General features: G+C 44.0%; 1 protein-coding gene across 9 annotated transcripts in view; it reads left to right on the top strand.

Annotated features, from left to right (window-relative positions):
* The window catches only part of PAPLN (papilin, proteoglycan like sulfated glycoprotein), a 63,524-nt gene that overhangs the window by 30,970 nt on the left and 10,486 nt on the right, over positions 1–22,068 (top strand). For 8 of the 9 annotated variants that reach the window (XM_052695492.1, XM_052695495.1, XM_052695491.1 and 5 more), the window contains 19 exons: positions 2,440–2,555; positions 3,774–3,834; positions 4,111–4,213; positions 5,075–5,205; positions 5,548–5,671; positions 6,353–6,433; positions 7,114–7,286; positions 7,867–7,990; positions 9,014–9,140; positions 9,849–9,914; positions 11,929–12,136; positions 13,862–14,038; positions 15,355–15,511; positions 16,098–16,184; positions 16,734–17,022; positions 17,151–17,268; positions 17,962–18,091; positions 20,404–21,058; positions 21,777–21,914. In XM_052695492.1, the coding sequence (XP_052551452.1) occupies positions 2,440–2,555; positions 3,774–3,834; positions 4,111–4,213; positions 5,075–5,205; positions 5,548–5,671; positions 6,353–6,433; positions 7,114–7,286; positions 7,867–7,990; positions 9,014–9,140; positions 9,849–9,914; positions 11,929–12,136; positions 13,862–14,038; positions 15,355–15,511; positions 16,098–16,184; positions 16,734–17,022; positions 17,151–17,268; positions 17,962–18,091; positions 20,404–21,058; positions 21,777–21,914 (3,065 nt within the window). The remainder of the gene's footprint in view (positions 1–2,439; positions 2,556–3,773; positions 3,835–4,110; positions 4,214–5,074; positions 5,206–5,547; positions 5,672–6,352; positions 6,434–7,113; positions 7,287–7,866; positions 7,991–9,013; positions 9,141–9,848; positions 9,915–11,928; positions 12,137–13,861; positions 14,039–15,354; positions 15,512–16,097; positions 16,185–16,733; positions 17,023–17,150; positions 17,269–17,961; positions 18,092–20,403; positions 21,059–21,776; positions 21,915–22,068) is intronic. The other variant, XM_052695489.1, reaches the window with a different exon arrangement.

Below are 22,068 nucleotides of genomic sequence, written 5' to 3'. Positions count from 1 at the left end.
CTGAAGGATTTTGCTTGCTGAGGTGTTAGAAAGAAATGCACAAATACTTACATGAAGAAAATCAAATAGCATAGGCCAAGAAAAATGAGCTTCACGTTAAAGCAGTAGAGGCAGGATGAAAATGGAGTGACTCTGGACAATGATAGTTGTGGGTATGGTCGTAGCAACTGCATAAATACAGCAAGATATCTCTGACTGTATTGCCCTGTCTGTAGCAGGGAATTACTTCTTAAAAGTGGCCAAGAGGAAGAATAACAAGACTATAACTCAAGAACTTGCAATCAGGCAGGGAGTATGTGCAGAAAATTACAAAAAACTGTTTACATGACAAGGGAGGATTAACTCGTGCATCTTGCCCAAGTTGAATTCATTGGATAATTTATAATTATAGGATAGTTCCTATTTCTCGAAGAGATTTGTATGTCTTATGTAAAAATGATTAACTGAAATGAAAAATACGTTCAAGAAGTGAGGAGCTCCTGCCTTCTCTGTAGGCCCTGGGAAGCAACCCTGGTGGGTGCGAAGTGTGAATTGGGTGGGGTAATACCCCTGCAGTAGTAAAATTCTACATCTCTAGCATGTTCCTCCACTCCGGTAGAAAACTCTTACAACGACACCAGCTGCCTGATCATCAGGGAGTAATTTACATGAAAATGCAGGAGGGATAACAGGAAGGGATGGTAACAGAACACAAGCAGGAAGATGTGGAGAGTGAAGCTGTGAGGTGAAGTAATCTAGTCACAAAAGGAACTCTGTGAATCTCGAGGATAAGCTGGGAGCCAGACCCAGAGGTTATGTAGATTTGGAATATTGGAATATACAGTGTGGGTGAAAGAAAATTTGGCTATGTCTCTTTTTTTTTTTAACCTTTTGTTTTCAATAACGGATTGTAATTGCACACCAAAATAATAGCCTTACAGCCTTAATCTGAATTAGCCAAGTTAGCATTGGCCTGCATCAACCAGCAAGAAGTGAAACTGCACTGCAGATAGGTAACGACATTATGAAGTGATGCCTGCTTGCAATACACAGCTCTCAGGAGGAGCTGCTTCTTATTGTGCAAGAACAGCCTGGACCTACCGAAGATTGCCAGTCTCACTGCACGCAATTTAAATAGACTCCTGATGTCTTTACAGCATGAATGATCTGCCACTAGATTATCACCTGAGCTCTCGCTTGAAGTAAGAGCTGTAAATAGAAAATGTATTAATATTCACCTTTCTTCATGATCCTTCTACCACGGCAGACATACGGCTTGTTGTAGTCTGTCTTGTGTTCTGGAGTAATGAACCGCAAGCAGGAGCTGCTGTGGATCCTTGCACGTTGCTGAATGAATTTGCAGACTATTAAGATGAGAGGGAAAAGGAAATGGAGGTTGCAAAGATATGATTTCTGACTCCTTTTTGAGTCTTCCTCTGCCTTTCTTCTCCTCATTAACTCAAATACCTAAATGCCCAAATGGTATGTATTACCTTATCAGCTGTGTAATATGTATGTAAACAGCCCAAAAGGTGTAGCTGCTCAGCAATTCCTATCTTTACAGTGTCACTCCCTGAGCAACTCTTCATTCACTGTTTGTTTGTGTTTTTTTTGCAAACATTGCATCCAGCAATTATTTTTATTTTCAGGATGTTGCTATTCTTCCCACTAAATCATAGAATCACAGTATCAGTGGAGTTAGAAGGGACCTCTGAAGGCCATCTAGTCCAACACCCCTGCAGTGAACAGGGGCACTGTGTTCTGCTGTATGCAGATCCTGTCAGCTACAGCAGGCCTCCTTCCTGAAAACTTATTTTGTATGCTTCTACAACAATGTATTTTGTGTAATTCTATTGCAATTATAACATCTGCTGATTTCTCTTAATATAAGTACTCAGTATGACTTTCTAAAACAGAATGAGTTAAGGCTACTGCTAGTGATGGCCCGTACCTTAACATGTAAAATGTTGTGCAGGTGAAAAATGTCCAAATACAGATATTCTTTTTTTTTTTTTGCCTTAAGGTCTGTGTTCTAGGGGTTTACTTACTGCTTCCTTCATTTCTTCTAAGTATCTATCTGTCTTGGAGCTAAGGATTTGGAGTAAAGAGGTTGTGTTTATCTGGTCTGGAGTGACAGTACTCACAGCTCCTGAATTAATGGTTTGCCTCTACTGCCTTGCTGAGAGAGAGTTGTTATCTTTCAGATGATTATTCCAAAGTACTGAGATTATGAAGTTGGAGCTGCTGTATGTCCTCAGGAATATACTACTTCTAGTTTCTAGAGGCTTGGCTTTTCTGATGTATTGTTCTCTGCCACGTTTCATAGTAGGAATGCAAGGCAGCAACAGAGTCTACTTTGGAAGAGAACAAATAGGCGTTCTGCTTCATTTTCATTGTGTATGTTTGTTTGTCGTTTTCCTTCTGTCTGTTTGATATGTTTGTGTTTTGTGTTATTTACAGGGCCATAGGATGAGGCGGCAGACTGGTGTTTGGGGAAGCTGGGGTGAATGGGGCAAGTGCAGTCGGAGCTGTGGTGGTGGAGTCAGTGTTCGGCAACGGCGCTGCTACTTCCAAAGGTAAGGTCTAACCTCATTTTTCTTTCTTTAAATGTAGGGAGAAGTCATCTGAGTCCACTTTGACACAATCCTTTGCTTTAATCTCATCACTGCTCTTTTGAAAAAGACTGTCTTTAAGGTGTCTTTGCTTTGACTCCTTTGCTTGAATACAGTGATCTCTCTTTGAGATCTGAGGCTGTACAATGAGGTGACTGGTATGGCAGCACCTATTCAATCAGGTCTAGTGTGGGAGACCTGGGGGAGTTGGAGGAGAGGTCAGAGCATTTGGTTGCTCTCTCAGGAGCCAGTGGCTATGCCAAGATTTTCTTGGGCTTATGATTTCCAGGAAGATGAATTGCTCCAGCGAATGGTGCAGGAGTGGAGTAGGCTTGAGCACTGTTAACGCAGTCCCATCTCATTTGTAGCTGATTAGATTAGTGATGACAGTGACTAGAAGTGTACTTGTTGGGAATTATGAACCTGAGAGATCCTGTTGTATAAAAAGCAAGAAAAGGAAAAATAATAATAATAACCTTCAGCCTCAATAACATCAGAGGGGAAAGAAACCACCTCACCCTGATTTAAAGAGGATCATCTTTGAAGGCTGCCTGTCATGGTATACACTCATGTCTTGTTCCCTGCTTAGAATTTCTGGGGACTTGTCTCTCCATTTTAGAAGTGCTGAGATGTTAGATTTTTGTTGACTTTTCAGATCAATATACTTCATGGCTGTTATTCTCCATAATTCTCAGCTGAAAACATTTGACTGGAACCATTGTTGCACACTCTTCATGGGCATCTTTAGCTCTCCCTAGGAATGGGCTTAGAGTGCATATAAATAGCACAGTAAGTGATATGCATACCTGTTCTGAATTAGCCACTGCTGTCTTTTTTGGAATATGTGTCTGGGTCTGGTACGGATATGTCAGCTATATGCTAGTGGACAAAGGACAAAAAGTTCTACTTCCATTACTTAGTGAAAACAGTGCTGAAGAGCTATCATGTAATTGTTCCGGTTTTATGTTTCATTCATGACAGATTGCAGTCTGTAGCAGAAAATAGCACTAGAAAATACAAACTTGCATTAGTAAGAAAGAAGAAGTGCTTTTTCATTATTTTGCTGCTTCAGGAGACTGTGTAAATATTATATGCTGTATGTGAAGGTTACTGGGGATATCTACCATGAGATGATTTTTTCCTGTGTTCAGACAGCTTAATGGGAATTTTTTGGTGTTTCAGGACAGAAAGTGCTTCCAGTTGCATTGGACCAACTCGAAGCTATCGCTCATGCAATATTCAGGTAGAGCACAGTGTTTGTACTCTGTTGGCTTTTTTTGCTTTCTTGTTGCTCCTTTTCCCATTCATGTTCAGAAGTAATATGCTATTGTTAGATTCTCTTTCTCTGGCATTACTGATGAATGCTGTTCATCAATGGTATCTCTTCAAAAGAATATTGATCCCAGACAATAATTTATCCTAAGATTTCATGTGTGAGACAGAAGGGAAATTTTTAGCTGCACACTTAATTCTCCTCCTTTTCCTGATGGCCTGGTGAAAATGTTTCTCCTCCAAACAGAGCTGTCCGGAAAGTTCCAGAGATTTCCGGGCAGAGCAGTGTGCAGAGTTTGACGGGACAGAATTTCAAGGAAAGAAATACAAGTGGCTTCCATATTATGGAGGTAACAATAAGTCTAGTAAAGTAGAGTTACTCTTCATCTCTGACTATCAACAATATGTTTTTATGTTATAGAATGTATTCTTGTAGTAGATATTTCCCTAACTGGAGTAGCAAGGGGGTTTGTGGCATGGATATTATCTTCTTGTCAGCAGCAAAGCATTGCTGACATGAAGATGCTACATGGGCAAAGAAAAACCTACCACAGCAGCAGTACATAATTGTCTCTTGTAACAGCTGTTCTTTCAGGAACATTGCTCAAGAAAGCTGGAACTCGCTGCAGTTGATCATAAAGTATTAAAGAAGCCACAGCTCTGCTGTATTTTACTGTATTTGTGAAAGAATACTAGCAAGATGCATGAGAAATAAATGCATGTAACTAATAAGTCCTTTAGAAAACATGAGATATTTGCAATTGGCCCACACTTTCTTGAGAAACCGCTTCAGAAGGCAGATTTAGGAACAAGAGATCCTCACTCTGTTCATTTCCAGTGACTTACTGTCTGTTAAAATAACAGCTTTCTTGTGTTCTGTACCAACACTTATTCTCTTTCCAAAAAGCTTTGTACTCACTCTGTGGGGTGTAAGAAGAGTTCTACTAAGGAACAACCAAATATCCCATGGGCCAACATAACCTCTCTAGCACTTGCCAATCAGAGTGCCTGAGGAAAAGGGTGCATACAGTGAGGCTTTCCCAGGGTACTTTTCCATCATCCAGCAGTTTGTGACACAGAAATCTGCTCTATATCTGCCACTTAATATCAGTTCACTCCTCTTTCTGCTTCTGTAATCTAAAACCAGGACTCTGATGCATTAGCAAGCTATTAACCATGGTACACAGTATTTTTTTTTTCTCTCCTACCAGCACCCAATAAGTGTGAGTTAAACTGTATTCCGAAGGGAGAAAACTTCTACTACAGACACAAGGAAACTGTGATAGATGGAACTACTTGTGAACCTGGCAAGCGGGATATCTGTGTAGAAGGAGTTTGTCAAGTGAGTCATCCTGTTGCTTCCTTTCTCTGCCATTGTGTCTATTTGTCTTTCAGGTTATTCCCTTTCTTCTGCTTGGCCCTTTGTAATAATATCTGAAAAGTGGATTCATTCAGTTTCTGAGATGCTGAGGAGGTTATCAACAGCTTTTATCTACCTGTCTCTGGAAGTGAAAGGGAAGAGGTCAGCTCTGTCCTTCTCTTGACAACAGCTTTCCTACCTTCTGATTTCCCACACTCCCTAGATTCAGGCTTTTTCATAAGTACAGTCCATCATTTAACCATTTTGTCTTTCTTTCCCTTGTCATTATGGTTTATTCATATTGATGCCCCTGTGCCCTGACAGGCTGTTGGCTGTGATAACATACTAGAATCTACCAAGAAGGAGGACAAATGCCTACAGTGTGGAGGAGATAACAGTACCTGCTATGATGTGAAGGGTACTTTCGATGTGCCCAACCTCCCCAAAGGTACAGTTGATCTGTATATTTCAGGCAGGTGATAAGGGGAAGGTTAAAACTAAACTAATGTGGCACTTCAGCATCACGAAACGTATTGATTGCCTTACTCAGGGAATCATTTTCTCAGTCTCAGAAGAGTCAAATGTACTTGAAATTCTCCTGGTGTCTCTCCCTGTTCAGTCTCTAACAGGTGCTATAAATGTACCATGTGAATATAGCTCTATACCATTTTCATAAGACTGTCCCTATACAGAGTGTCTTGAAAGCCCTACTAGAATTTCTGCAAGGCTATAAATGGAACTGAATCTTCTGCCTTTGGCCAATTTTTAGTCATTTCAAGACAACTGTGCTGTGATCATATCTTAGTCAAGACCCAATATGCCAGTTACTGAAATCCTAAATTTTAGAACATTAAAAAAATGACTTTGCACTAATCCATGTGCTTACTTTTCTGAGGTGTAATTGAAACTGTATGCCCATGGATTGATATCTTGAGATTGATATCTTGAGAGTTTTTGGTGAAGCTATTCAGAATACAGATAAAGTGACAACTGAAATGCGTTGAGCCACCATCATAAAGCTCATCCAGTTGCTCAGATACAAATGAAATTGGAAGAATCATTGAAGCACAAATGTGACTGTGTACTATTAACAGATAAATATTGAGTAATCCCCTTAATTTTTCTTCAGGGTACAATCAAATGTTCATCATCCCTGTGGGAGCCACCAGCATCCAAATCAAGGAGATTATGCCAAGCAGGAACTTTATAGGTAAGACTGATATTGGAACATGTGTTTCAGTGTGTTTGGACTCCAGCCATTGCATTAAAATTTGGTTTTCAGTACACTAGGATTTGCAAGGTTTGCGTTGATAGTTTGATCTGGCAGTGGGGAAAATTGAAAATCAGGTCTGAATACTGAGTATCTTTGAAGTGTAATGATGCTCAACTCTGGGCTTCAGATTTACCTCATTTTCAGTGAAGAAGATAAAGTCAGTACTGGAATAAGCTGGAGGAATTTGACTGTGCAGCATATAAGTGCTTTCTCTGCAGCAAAACTGGCAAGAGCTGTCTGAATATACAGCAGCTTCTGGCAAGGAAATGCTAGGCTGGTCTAGCATTTTTGGTGGATAATGTTCCCCTTTATTTGCCCCGCCTGTGATGCAGAATTTAGTGAAAATGGGAGCATCCCTTTTGAATTCTACTGTTCATTTTTGTATGTGAATTTTTGCAATGGTGATAGGTGCTGCCATATTAGATTGTCTCTCCACTTTAGAGGATTGCAATAGTAATGCAAAGAGGTGGTGCTCAAATTATGATGCCGAGAGCTCTGTGGGCTGCCAGTACCTTGAAAGTCTAGAACAGGAACTGTCTAGCAGTAGCTAGAACCAGATTTCAAGTCATAAATGTTAATTTATTGCCTTTTCTTCTCTGGCATGTGGGTTTATCCAGCTGTCAAGAATGTGCAAGGGGATTATTATCTGAATGGGCATTGGACAATTGACTTCAGCCGAACGCTACATATAGCTAGCACAGTTATGCACTATGATCGTGGCTCAGAAGGTGATCTTGCCCCAGAGCTCCTCCATGCCAGGGGTCCCACCACAGAGCCCTTGGTCATTGAGGTAAGTGGCTGTGTTTGCCCCCACTGATACTGTCTTGTTTTGCATAGCAGTCCTCATGTAGTGCAGTGGGAGTACATTGGTGAAGTTGAGATGGGAAATACTCTTGAAGGATAACTGGGCCTGCAGGAATCTTACAAAGCTCTAGGCCCTTAATCTAGACCATGGTGTTTTGCTTGCAGAAAACACAGTGTTATGCTGGTTCTGAGGCCCAAAAAGGAGCAAAGCAAGGCCTGATGTATTCCTCTGAGCTCTAACTTTCAGATGAGTTTGCACAGAATGGGTTTGGTGCAGGGACAGGCTCTAGGGTACCGCATATCATAGTGTACTGTAGGCCATGTCAGGGTATTACTGTAACAGACCAGGTAGATCTTCTGCCTGTGAGAGAGATGGGTGCACCCTTTTCTGAAAAATGATGCTCCCTAGATAATCAGAGAAAGCAAGCAGAAAACACAGCCCAGAGAAAAAGACTTCTTTGAACTGGAGGGACCAAATCAGCTCAAACCCTCAGACACAGTGGGAAATGCTGTGAAGGGAAGAAGTGCTGCTGCTATTTTCATGACTTTATCCCATGCTTTCATAGCTCATCAGTCAGGAGCCAAACCCAGGAGTACAGTATGAATACTACCTGCCTACACACAGACAGTCCACAGGTTACAGCTGGAGCTACAGTTCCTGGAGTGAGTGCAGCTCTGAGTGTGGAGGAGGTAAGGGGGCAGGACCTGGTCTCTGGCAACGTGGTTCAGGGTTTATATCCACACCATGAAGACACAGTGTGCTGCCCTCTGCAGCTGCTTCTCAGCAGTCTCCTGCTGGAAGACAACACAGATATCTGCTGGTGGCGGTTAAGGTTTTCTCAAGAGAGAGTCGCATGGAATCACAAGAGGATTGTGCTCCTTGCATTGTCCTGTCTAATTTTACATGTCTTAATCCTCAGACTTGTTACTTGGATCTTGGATCATAGGGATGTGTTTGTTTTATCTTGTCCTACCTCAGTTCTTAATGTCCTCTGCAGGCCTTTTCAAACTCTTGAAACCACTTTCCAAGCTGACCTGGTCTACAAAACTGGGTTGTATCACACCTCTGTACCTCTGCTGTCACCTGTAAGATTCCATTTCTCTGAACAGGAAGATTGTCAGATACCACGGGGTGTCACCACGTGTTCAGTTTGCATCAGCAAAACTATTGATTTTAAACTAAAAAACAACCACCAAAAAATGCCCCAGCAATCAAACCAAAAACCTCCATCTGACTATGGAGTTTCTGTGTGCCTCTTCTTGTCTTGCTGATGGTAGCTCTTGCCATACTGTAGTTGTGGGAGCTGATATTCTAAACCAGTAAGAAACATAAAGATTTACAACATCTAGTCTTCACAAGACTGACCTTCTAGGTCTAACAGCACACACCAAGCAGGGTTCCTTCGTGAGCAACATATGCATATGACATCTCCCTTGTGACTCTTAATCCACTCAAACAAAAGGGTCCCTCACCTATACAGAATTATTCTGTCTTTTTTATTTCCTGTGAACTTGTATACTGTGAGTAGGCGTCATTCATACACGTGGTGACAGACCAAGAGCTGCACCTGACTCTTCCAGGTTGGTGAGTTGCAGGTGTGGATTCAGTGCTGCTTTAGAATCTTGTCTTAGCAATGCCACTGCATTTCAAACACTGGTACATTTTCCTGGGTGCCCTACATTGATCAGTATACTTTCTTGTTTGACCTTCAGGCTTCCAATCCCGTTTGGTGTTTTGTACCATAGACAATGAGATTTATCCAGACTATATGTGCAGTAACAAACCACGACCAGACAGTAACCGGACATGTGGCCATCAGGCTTGTCCCCAAACAAAAAGGTAAGATTTCCTTTCCACTTCTGAGCTCTGTCTTCTTCCTGAGGTGCTTTTGGAGCCAGGAAAATGGTGCTTGGCACTTTCCAAGGAAATGTTTCACTTCTTAGAGAAAGCCCAAATCAAAGTTGGGGATGATAACTATATGACAAGTGTTCTTATGTGCACAAGAAATGGTCTTGATAGGTCCTATGTTCATTTTCATAGACCAGTTATATTTTCTTTCTAGCATAATTGTGGAAGATAGTCTTCTAGCCTGTAGGTAGGGAAGGCAGAATCTGTGAAAGAAGGTAAGGAATAGAATCTGTGGTTTCTGTTCTCTTCAAATGGAGCCTGCCAAAAAAGAGAAGTAGATCTGAGCTGGTCTAATTTTGTCATTTCTGCATTCTCAGTGTCCTTGTTCTTTGAAATAGATGAATCCTGGAATCTTCTCCTTTTCTATTATTTTCAGACCCATTTAATCAACCATTTCCCCCTTGTCCCTTGATTACATAGCCTTGATTACAATTTAAGCAATTGGCTTAAATTGGCTCTTAAAAGCATCCAGAGCTGTAACCAGAGCCTTAACTGCATATCTCATTGTGTATCTGGTTGTTATAGTGGAGACTTGCTGTGGGCCAGGGAGTACCTGGAAAACTGGGAACATTTCTGAATTCGTATTAGCCCATAGCTACATGCTTTAAGTTGTTTAAATTCTTTGTTCTGTGTGTAAAGGACTTCTTACATCTCTCCGCCACAAGCCTGGAGCCACGGTGGAGCACGGAGCTCTCAGATGAAGAGGTAACACTGAGGAGACAACGGGAAGGCAGCTGCTATCTTCTGCTTTCCACCTAGTTGCCCACTAGAGTGTGTGGGGACTTGGAGTCTTTCCTTTGGCACTGGTGGTAGCAGTGGGCCATGCTTTGCTTTTGATTCTTGCTGATGAAAATGATGGTGGAGGGTGCTGGCTGGCAGCTTTGCTTAGGTGGTTTTGAGTGCTGCTTGTAACTTGACTGGTATGGAGTTGAGGAAGAGACAGATTCTTCATAGCTTTTGGCTTGATAATTGTTTGCTTTAGGCTAGAGTGGTGGAGGCGTGTTTTTTAAGATTTTTTTGTTTGGTTAATCAAGATAAAAAAACAGGAAAAGAGAATGTGATGGGCTAGGTCTGTTGAGTCATTGACCAGGACTGGACTCCAGAGTGCCATAGCAAAAACCTCAAAGTTCCTCAAAAGCTCTTTCTTTGGCTGGGTCCTGTATCAGGCAGAAAATTGCTTACATACTGTGGTGAGTGCAAGGCTGTCACAGATACAGTACTTAGAATGTCCACTGAGGTGTTAGAAGTAAAATAGAATAAAAGCAAAACAAGTGTTCCCAGCAAACTGCTAATAGCGTAGGACTTGCCTCTGAATGGTCCCATCGTTACGATTGATCTTTCCATACAAAGGACATGAAACAAGTGTCAGAGATGTCTTGACTGCAGTTGACGGAATCTGTAATTGGGTCCATCCAGTTGATAAAATCTTTCTAAAACTGCACGCTTTCTTCACAGGAAGCAAAACACTCTTGTTTTCATACCCTCTGGAACTTCTGTAAAAGCTCGATCAATTAATTTGTTTTGAGCTTGTTAGGCACACTGCTCTAAGTGGCTTCTGTTTGCTGTAATTGTTCACTTTCCAAAGGAAATATCTTATTCTGTGGTAAATGGTATTCAGTTCTAGGCTATCTGCTTCTTTAATAGCAGAAAAAAAGTATCTTAAGGAGATGAACATGTCTTCTCTTGGCTGAGTCTGCTGTGGAGTTTTTGATGGGATATGAATGTGAATTGGCTGGCTGAAAGTTAGTTATGAGGGCAGACCAGGGGGAGCAACTGGAAAGGTAGGGGAGAAAACATGAACTGTCTGTACTCTCTGGCTGGGGCTTAGGTGTCTGAAAGAGGGAGATAGTAGATCACCGTGATACACCCCCTGTATCACCAGTGCCTTTTAACTGCTTCCACTCCATGCTGGAGTCTGAAATCCCTGAAGTCAGGCCATGCAAGCTGTGCTCCCAACTGTGTGGGCAGCACCGAGACACAGGAATGGACAAGGGAGGGATTCTACCATCCACTGTGACTGTTTTCTGCACGTTTGCACTTCTGCTGGCAAGGATGTAACATTTCCATGACAGCTTCAGCAACCAAATCCAGAATCTGTTTGAAGTTTTTTTTTTTTTTTTTTAACTTTTGCTATGTGCTTCTGTTAGATAATCTAGCCAATGAGAGGAGTAAGCCATCTTTCTGTTGGTTTGTCAATTAAAAGTTTGTAAGTGCTTCTGGAGAGTTGAGCGTAGTTTGCAGGCAGATTGAGATCTCAGTTTGGTGATGTCTTCTGCTTTGGATGGTGGCTGGAGCATGATGGATTGTGAGCTACTTTTCTTGGATTGTTGGTTTTTTTTTTTGTTGTTGTTTGTTTTTAATTATTATTATTATTTTATTATTATTATTATTTTTTCTTCCTCTTTAGTGTTCCATTCCAGGCATAATATTTTTGCAGATGTTAGGAAACCAAAAGCCATGGAAATGAAACTTCCCATTAGGGAAAGCTCTGCATTTCTAGAGTAACAAGTGTTTTGTAGCTGGGCATTTGCCTTTGGAGTGGGACTCATGCTTTGCACAGCCAATCAAGCTGGGCAGTGCTTGGTGAAATAGGAACTTGTCACTGACTCTGTTCTGCAAAGAAGACATTTTCCTTGTCTGACTGCAACATGGACACGGCACTGACTTCTGTGCCATTTAGTTGGGCCATTATTTGTTTGCTTGATTCTGTGACCTGCAGGTGGAAAACAGGGGAGTGGGGACCCTGCTCAGCTACCTGTGGTGGAGGCACCCAGACTCGCTCTGTTTACTGTGTAGCATTTGATGGTCAGAACTCCCAAGGTGTTGTGGACAACGCTGAGTGTATGGCCTTTGCACAGCAGCCTCACAGCAGTCAGCCCTGCAACCGGAGACAGTGTGCAACCTGGAGCACAGGGCCCTGGTCAGAGGTGAGTTTGTGTGAGAAGCAACTGCCGCATGGCATTCACTAAAGGAGGGTCTGCCAAAGTTTGAGGGTGAAAAGCCAGGCACCTTCTCTGAGACTGTACAAGGTGGATGTCCATGGCAAGGTGCAGACTGTCCCTGCAGTCCTCCAGAGTTCTCCAAATAGCATCTATGCCTTTTGATAATTTTTTTCCTGTTCCTTTCACCACATGCTCTCTCCCCTGTATTTTCATCAGATCTACCAGATCTTGCCAGTGTTTGTTTCTGAGCCAGGCCTGGTGAAGGGCAGGCTAAGAGCTGCTGTGCTGCAGCTGTTCTTGTGCAGTAACATTTCCCCTCTGTAAAACAGGAGCTCATGGTTCCCACTTACGCTGCTTATTTCCATGCGTATTGCTGGCCCAGCATTACTAGCCCCTGAATGGCAGTACTAAATCACAACAGTCAGTAAGGAAGATGCTATCGAACTGCTGGTGACCTGCTGTTTACTGTAGGCTGTGTATCAGTGCAAGGCTTCTCTGGACAGCTGCAGTGTGCATTTATCCTCCAAACTACATGTACTCAGCACTACCAGCCAGGCATTTAGAAGACATCTTATGTTCAAAAGTCATAGAAAGCAAAGGTAGTAAATATCATTGAATTGCATCTACTCAGTCCCTAAAGCATGAGTGAATTTTTTTTTGAAAGAAGTGTGTTGCATTCTTGCAACATTTGATTTACAGTCTTGTGGTATTTCTTTGTCAAGTGATGCAGCAGCAGCATGAAATGCAGTGAGGCATGATAAGCAGGACTGTAACGTTTTTTTGTTGTTGTTTTTGTACTCTCATGAGATGTAGGGTGTGAATACTGAGGTGACTTCAGGCTTGTGGAATGAGAGCACTATTTAGGAAAGGCACAAAGCACTAAGTGACCTGTTCTTGCAAATTGATTCCTAAATGATTCATTCTGGGGTTACAAAAAAAATGACTTCACCTATGTGTTATTGGAGACAAAAGGTCACTCTGGTAAATAAGTAGCACTCTACTGGGAAGCTCAAAGTAGTTCAGACAGCTCTCAGGTAATTTCCTATGTAGTTGACTTAGGCAATTCCTGGGGAACTGAGCTGGATTCCAGACAAAACCACTGTGAATTTAACAGAGGATTGCAAAATGGCATTTACATGCATAGGAAGATGATGTCTCACAGCTTGACACCATAAAGTAGAGCATGAGGTCTTCAGGAAAAAGACATGAGAAATACAAGAACCTTGTCTTTCTATCTTCCCCTGAATTCTTTACCTTGAGCTGGCTTAGGCAGGGGGCTGGACTCGATGATCTCTGGAGATCCCTTCCAACCCCTGCAATTCTGTGATTCTGTGTGATTCTGTGAACATCAGTTTGCAGGTATCTCCTGCCATCTACAAACATCGTGTTCTGAATATATTCTGTTGTACTGGTATTTTTTTCCAAAGTCATTCATTCTTCTTGTCTTTTTTGATAGAGAGCAGGAGAAGTTACGTAACTAAGCCAAAATTATCCAGTGAGTTCCCAGATCCTATCCAACATGCCATATTGTCTCTTCTACAGCACAGACAACCACTCTGCTCATTCCCATCCAAGAATATGGTTTTTAATGCTGGTTGCTTGTTTGAGACATTCTTAAAGTGGTACTCTGCCCTGTTGCTGGGGACCACAGCTTGGAAATGCAAGTGTAAAGTAGGTGCTTCCTTCTCACTGTTGTGCTCTGTTCCACAGTGCTCAGCCAGCTGTGGGGAAGGTGTCCAGACCCGGACTGTCACCTGCAGAACGCAGCGGGGCTCTCAGGCTCAGGACTTTGCTTGTTTGATGGAACCAAAGCCACCAGCCACCCAGCCCTGTCTTAAGGAGAACTGCATCCAAGAAGTCGGCTGGCACGTTGGAGACTGGGGCCTGGTAAGCATCATGCTTTCATGCATCGGAAATAATTGATTATATTGCCGTGTTCCTTGCAAACAAGGTTTAATCAGTGCAGCCTGGAATTGGCTGAATTGGAAAGCATGTACTTCATTACCAATCCCTTGGCTCACAGTTGCGTTGTAACTGGCACTAGTAATGCTCCAGTTAATCTGTTGCCTGCTTTGTTTGCAGCTGCTATAAAAATAAATCCTTCTTGGAGGGGGAGACTATAGTTTCAGTGACAGTGGCAAAATGCAGCCAATAAACTGAAACGATCCACTCCTGCTGCTTATTCTCATTTATTTGCTCCATTACTGTGAATAGCAAAACAGCTCATGGGCTGAATATGGCTTAGAGCTTCAGGCTTCAGGACTGGTCATCATGTTTGGTGAAATGATTTAAACTGTTTTTGTAATTGTTCAGATAGACTGTCTTTAGCTGGATTAATCTTGTCTCCCTTGTGGAGGGAAACAGGCTGTTTTCAGCCTGGGAAACATACCCGGGGGAGGAGATGGGGGAGATCCAATCTACCATGTGATTTCCAAGCACACTTGTTTCCCTTCCATGCTAGTGAGACCAGCTTGTTCTGAGTTAAAACACGTTAGATCTGATTCTTTGTGTGGTGTAGCTGACTTTTAATAACAGCTAAGAAAGCTGCATACCTTAATCTGATCTTTCCTGGCCTCAGGCTTTCCAGTATCAGAGAGCTCCTACTTGTATCTGAATAAAAGAAAAGAATACTCTCCCAGTGTCTGAAAACTTTCTGTGAACAGGTTGGTTCTCATCTTCTCCACTGCCCTCTCTGCCCAGAGTAGCTGCTCGTTGCTTCCTTTTCACTCACAGCTTCCAGTGAAAGGAAATCCAGTTAGCTGCTTACAAGAAAGCTATCCATTTGTTTCCTGTTGTAAAGTGCTGCCTGTTGTTTTTTGAATTCAGAGTTCAAAACTGACCCTTTAACAACTGGTGGATCCCTGTAGTGCTAAGGTGCCTTCAGGTCAGTCTGGAACAGTTCACTCCTGCTGATTATTCCAGCTCCTTGCCACACCACTGTCCTTGGCAAAGCAGCAAGTCTAGATGTTAGAAAGTAAGCATATCTTGGAGCTTAATGGTTCAGGGCTGGATGCAACATTTGGCAAAATGATTAAGAGTACCTCTGTTCAGATGAATCCAGCTGGGCTGTTGTTTGCCTTATCTTGGTGGAGGAAGCTGTGCTCGGCCTGCAGCTAATCACAGCTGTTCCATACTCTTGGTCTGTGGTTGTTTCTGCATTCTGACTCTGGTTCCTGCTCACTTGCCTTCTCTCTGTACTCAAGTGTTCAAAGAGCTGCAGTTCAGGCATCCGGACACGCCAAGTTATCTGTGCTGATGGTGACTCCAAATTCTACAGTGCTGATATATGCAAAGCCATCCAACCACAGAAGCCAGCCACCCTGGATAGCTGCAACGTGCAGCCTTGCTACCTGCCACAGCGTGAGTTGATTTGATAGACACCCAACTTTTCCTAAGTTGCTTCTTGCCAAGACTCTGCAAAAGCTTGCAGCTCCCTGCTTACCTGTCTCCATCCTGTGCTTTTGCATCTACAACCATAGCATCTTCAGAGTCCCAGTACCTGTGCTGTTTGAAACACATGTAATGGGCTTGGGAGCAATATTGGTGTTTCTATTCTGAATTCAGTATTTTGCCTTGACTCTGTCCCAGTTTGTATTGCAGACTGATCATGAATCACAGAGCTAAGGACTAACACCCTGGACAGACTTAGTAGTTAGAAACTGTAGCCAGCTCTCATCCCCTTGTGGACCAGCTGTAAACTGTTTGGAGATTTTACTTGCTGTCTGTAGTTAGTCTTTGTCATAGCTGAAATGGTGAATTCTGGTTGCCTACCCACTGCAGGTAGCTGTCCTGACAATCCAGTTGAATCCAATTGCTGATCAGCAGCTTTTCCAGAAGAAACACATTTTTGTCAACCTTAGTCTCCTGTTACTTTTCTGATGCATTTGCAATTATTTGAATACAGTTGGACTAGCTGCACTTATTTTGTGTATGTCTCTCTTTGCAGAGGTCCCCAGTATGCAGGACACTATGGGATATGATATCAGTCGACAGTCTTTGCTGACGCGTTACAACCCAAACAGCCCTCCCACAGGTTCAGAATTTTGTTTGCTTGGGTTTGGTGATGGTGGGCTTGAAACAGAGTATGGTAGGGAGAAGGATCCTTCTTTTCTCCCTTTCTCTTGTTCTTTTCATGAACTTCCAGAATTCTTGGAGTCAGGGATAAATTATAGGTTCTTCACACCAATAGAGAACTACCTGTGAGTTCATGCATGTAGCAGGCTATAAAGACATCCCAGGTTCTGACGTATGATATCATGAGTATGATATATATCATGAGAAATCATATGAGCATGATATAAGTGCTGTCTGAGAAAAATGCTGCCTAAAGGAGATTAGAAAAAAGGTTCATGTGTCCTACTACAAAGGGGATAAAAGCAGTGTGACAGATGATTTCTTATGGGTCAGCAGGGTGAATGGTTAGGGCAGAACAGAAGAGGCTCAGAGCAACCAAATTCAGAAGGAAGAGCCAGAAGACACATATTCAGGTGAAACCTTGATACAGAAAAGCTTGCCTTGTAGCTTTGAGCAGGTATAAGATAGCAGATGCTCACCTGCATGCTGTAAGGAGTTATCTCCACAGATTCTGGTGATGGAAGGTTGCTCCCTGGGAGCTCTGCAGTTCACAGCAGCTCTAGGAATCACCACATCAATTCCACTGAGGACCATGGCATCAACTTGTTGCCTGTTCGCTGGGAATCCCAGTCACGATCATCAAATTATCATCAGCTCAGCACCACTCAGCACCACACTGCAGGAACCAGATCTCAGAACTGTTATCAGACCCCACATGGCTGCTGTCCAGATGGACACACTCCAGCTTCAGGCCCTTTGGGGAGAGGTTGTTCCTTCAACACCTGTCACCAAAACAGGTAGCTGTGAGTAGATGGGCCTGAGCAGGGAGGCACTGCATTTCCTGGAGGCTTACTGGAATTTTCAGTCTGTCTGTTGAACCAAGCAGGTCAGATATTGCTGCAGCCTTTCTGCCTTCTGCCTGTAGGTATGGATGCTGTCCTGATGGAGTATCAGCTGCCCAAGGTCCAAACAACGTGGGATGCCCACAGCATGACAGTGATGTTCATATGAGAAGAAATCAGCCTGCTGCAGCTGTTCCAACAGTAAGCACAAAAACCCTTTGGGTTTTAGCTGCCCATTACGTGTGAAGATTCAGTTTTGACCCGATGACTCAGATTATGTGTTTCTATTATACTTCATCTGTCCCAGTAATACTCCATGTATGGCATGAGGCCCCTTGGCGTACTTCATTCCTGTTCAGTCTTGGGCATCTGCTTGTGATCCTCTGTAAGCAGGGGACAGAGGGAGTGGTTGGGAATTGTCTGAGAAGGAGAGAAGCATCCTGTGTAGAACTGGTTGGATAATCCTGAGTAATGAAATTTCTGTCTGTTAGAAACTTGCCATCCGATTTCTGGGAGAAAAAAAAATTACAGAAAAATATTGCCACTAACAATTGTCCTTGTTTATCATCTCTGCAAATTAATTGAGGATAAAATATTTAGGGGGGAAATTCCTCTCATATAGCTTGGGGTGTCTGGTGGGGCCATTTGAAAAATCCGATCTACTGCTTAGGCTGGCTAGGTGTGTTTTGCAGGGAGGTGCAGCACTGGCTTCATGGCTGACAGCCAAGTTTCCCAGCCCTTGCCAGCATGAAAGCCTCTAGGAGGCAAACAAATGAGCAGTGATTCTTCTAGCAGCTGGCATCCTGTAGTCAACAGCTTGGACATGGTGCTTTGCATGTGCTGCTGCCCTCATGTATGCATGATAACTTTTGGCTTTCAATTCCTGTCTCTAAGGCAAGCCAAGCCTTATCCCAGCAGCACCCCTCTGGCGAGTGCCGCAGTTCAGTGTACGGCTGCTGTTTTGACAGTGTCGCTTCGGCTGCAGGTCCTGAAGGGGAAGGATGTCTCAATAGGCCCAACTACCGTAAGTGATGCTTTGACTTGTTTGGTTAGAAACACAGGAAGAATTACACAGAAATCAGTACCATCTGGAAACTTCCTGTGTGGAAGTTCTGACCTCTGGAAATTGTAGTGAATGGTCTCCTTGAAAACAAATTCTGCCTCATGGCTGGGATAGGGAAGGTTAAAGGGAATCACAGAATGGCCTGGGTTGAAAAGGACCACAATGATCATCTAGTTTCAGCCCCCCCCTGCTATGTGCAGGGTTGCCAACCACCAGACCAGGCTGCCCTGATCCACATCCAGCCTGGCCTTGAATGCCTCCAGGGATGGGGCATCCACAACCTCCTTGGGCAATCTGTTCCAGAGCATCACCATCGTGTGGAAAAACTTCCTCCTAATATCTAAGCTAAACCTCCTCTGTCTTAGATTATAACCATTCCTCCTTGTCCTATCACTATCCACCCATGTAAACAGTCATACCCACTCCTGTTTATAAGCTCCCTTCAAGTACTGGAAAGCCACAATGAGGTCCTCTCAGAGCCTTCTCTTTTCCAAGCTAAACAAGCCCAGTTTCCTCAACCTTTCCTCACAGGAGATGTGTTCCAGCCCTCTCGTCATTGTAGTGGTCCTTCTCTGGACCTGTTCCAAGAGCTCCATGTCTTTCTTGTGCTGAGAGCCCCAGGCCTGGACACAGAACTCTGGATGGGGCCTCACAAGAGCTGAGTAGAGGTGGACAATCACCTCCCTCTCCTTGCTGGCCACCCCTTTTTGAATGCAGCCCATAGCACAGTTGGTCTTCCAGGCTGTCGGCGCACGCTGCTGGCTCATGTCCAGCTTCTTGTCTACCAGGACCCCCCAAGTCCTTCTCTGCCAGGCTGCTCTCAAGGAGGTCTTCCCCCAGTTTGTATAAATACCTGAGATCGCCCTGGCCCAAGTGCAACACCTTGCACTTGGCCTCGTTGGACTTCATTAGGTTCTCATCGGCTCACTTCTCCAGCCTGTCTAGGTCCCTCTGGATGACTTCCTTTCCCCCTACTGTATTGTCTGCACCGCTCAGCTTGGTGTCATCTGCAAACTTGCTGAGGGTGCACTCGATGCCATTGTCTGTGTTATTGTTGAAGGTCTTGAAGAGTACCAGTCTCTAAAGGACAGTACTTGTGACCAGCCTCCATCTAGACATAGAACCATTGATCACAACCCTTTGGCTGCAGTGAGCCAACCTAATTCTTAATCCACTGAACAGGCCATCCTTGAAATCCATACCTCTCTAATTTAGAGAAAAGGAATGTAGGAAAGCTGCTAATTGGCTAAGTTAGCTACCACAGAAGTTCTTATTTTCCTCTTTTGTTGTTTGAGCAGAATTGTGTGTAATCTCTGTCAGTGCGTAGCTGTTTCACCCTGGGAAGACAACCTGGTATAGCCTGGTTCTCCAAATTCATTATTTGGGTTTATGTGAAGTAGGCTCTTCTCTGAGGAACAGGAGCCATGTTCTGCCTTCAGACAACCCCATTTGGGCAGGAGTGCAATAAGAGCTACAGCTAAGGATGGAGCTGCTGTATAGGGCTCTGTGGAGACATTTAACCAGCAGAGATTGGGGGGGGAGGGTGGAGGAGGACAGTGCTTACTATACTACAAGGATGCTAGAGGCGCTGGGCAAAAGCATCTCCTCTCCTGTAGTTCCCAGCTGTATCCTCTGCAGGCAGGTTGCTGCTGCATTGCTTTCCCCTGTTGCTGCAGCAAAGGGATTGCGTGGTCACCAGCCCTGTGAGACTGCCCTAGGGAAAGTCTGCCTGTCCTTTCTGCTCTGCCACAGTTCAGCAAAGGGCCTCTCAGTCAGAGCCCTGCATCAGTATTTGTCTGATGCATGTCACAATCTCTGATATTTGTGACTCAGAGCACAGAATGATGTTCGCAGGCACCTTTGGCCATGCTCCTCTTTATTTGCAGGAGTATTCTGCAGTGCATGAATCTTCACAACTGGGTCTAATCCACTTGCTCTGTGGGCTGGAAATGTGCGTATGATGGCTATGTGCTGCTCGTGGAAGAAGACCCAAGATCAACCTTTTAGCTGCAGGATTTCCTGGAAAGGCCATAACTATTCAGACTCAGAAATGTCTCTGAGCTCAGTTCTCTTTCTGTTAGTGGGAAAACTAAGATGGAGGGAAACATCAGAGCAGCTGCCCTATTTCAAAACAGCTGGGTGCAAAACTCAGGTGTCTCACCTTTCCACCAACACTGCCCATAAGGCCCATCATTTAGGCAAGTGGCTTGAAGAACTCAGACCTTTGTGTTTCATGACCCTCACACGCTCTTCTGTTCTGTTCTTTCTGGCAGCATATCCTGTCATGTGCCTGCTGCCCAGTGCTCACGGCCCCTGTGCGAACTGGACCACTCGCTGGTACTTTGTGACTGTTGTTGGCAAGTGCAACCGGTTCTGGTATGGCGGCTGCCATGGCAATAAAAACAGCTTTGCCTCAGAGGAGGAATGCATGAGAGTGTGTCATAGCTCTGTGGGGATTAGTCCCTTGGAGCACCAGCCCTCTTCTGGCACAGGAGCCCTGCAACGGCAGGACACTGGCTCTCATTTTCATATGGGTGCTGCTCAGGGTAAGCAGCAGCACCTGCCAAGAGAGTCTTCAAGTCATGGCCAAGAAGGAAGATCCTATGGGGCTTCAAACCCCTCGCAGAACAGACATGGAGAGAACTACTGGAGAAGGCAGGTGCTGCCAGAAGCTTCGCAAAAGTCTGGTGTGATGGAGAGCCAGCAATGGGGCGCCCAGCAAAGTAGATTGAAAAGCCTGAGCCAGCTGCACTTGACAGGGGAAACAGCAGTGCCTGGGCCCTCCCAAAAGCAGAGTAGCAGTGGCCAACAGGTGCTGCCACGTGAAGGCAAGCAGTGGCATAAAGCTTCTGGAACAGATGTTTCTGTGACAGAGAGCTTTGGGCACCAGGTGTCTGCAGACTCCTTCCCAGCACAGAATCAGCACAGGTGATTTTATTTTATGTTTTGGTCATTTCAGTCTGCTCATTGTGAAGCATCAGTGCAGCTTCCTCTGCAGTGGAAACGTAGGTCCAGCCCAGCTGACCCTGTGACAGATTGGCTATATATTGGCTTTGGTAAATCATATTAGCCAGGCCTTAGAGTTAAGAGATTTCTCATTCCCTGCACTCTCATTACACTCTGACAGCACTGGAAGAAGTGTGAAAAGACTGGGATGCTGAGGCCTTTTTTTGAGAGGCATACTGTAAATGAAAATCCGTAGGTGGTTTGCCCATTCTGATCAGTACATTTACTTGACTCTGGCTTCACAGCATTTATCTCAGTGCTGCACAGAGAAGTAGTGGGTTATTCTGGGAAAGTCTTTAAAATGCAGTTTGGGTCAGGATCTAGAAAGTGTCACAGTGAAAACTGAGGTTGTGTAGAGCTAGATATGTCTGTGTCTGGATCTCTGTCAATCTGCTGAGCTGAGCCTAGTTCTCAGAAGAGAGAGTTACATAGCTATGGCTGTCTCCTTGGTTTGCTTGTGGTGATGAGTCTATCCAGACCAGCCTTTGCTGTGCAGAAGACTTGCTATATTACATGCTGCCTCTGCTCAGAGCTAAATGAGCAGCTAGTCCTTCTTTATACTGTGGTTGTCTATAGTCACACTGGAAGATCCTAAGGAGAGAAGAGCAGCTGAGGGGTCCCTGGAATCTCTATCTTTCAGAACCATTCTGGAGGAAGCCAAGCTCTCTCTTGTGACAGCAGTCAAGGGACAAAACATTCAACTGGTCTGCAAGGCAAGCATGTCCCCCTTCTCCAGGGTGGAGTGGATGAAGGATGGCCAGACAGTCTCCTCTGACAGGTAAGCTCGACCCCCTTCATTACGGAGCAGTTCATTATCCTTGCTGAGCAGAGTGCCAAATATGCTTGTCCACTTTCTTTCTAATCTCATTGGTAACATTCTTTGGAGGGGATAAAAAGGATTAATAAATAAACAAGCCCGTGTATTAAGCTAG

The sequence above is a fragment of the Tympanuchus pallidicinctus genome, unplaced genomic scaffold (assembly GCF_026119805.1).
Source record: "Tympanuchus pallidicinctus isolate F22 unplaced genomic scaffold, pur_lepc_1.0 scaffold3, whole genome shotgun sequence".
Lineage (NCBI taxonomy): Eukaryota > Metazoa > Chordata > Aves > Galliformes > Phasianidae > Tympanuchus > Tympanuchus pallidicinctus.
Note: the sequence above shows the minus strand (reverse complement) of the source record. Positions and strands in the feature narration are given on the sequence as shown.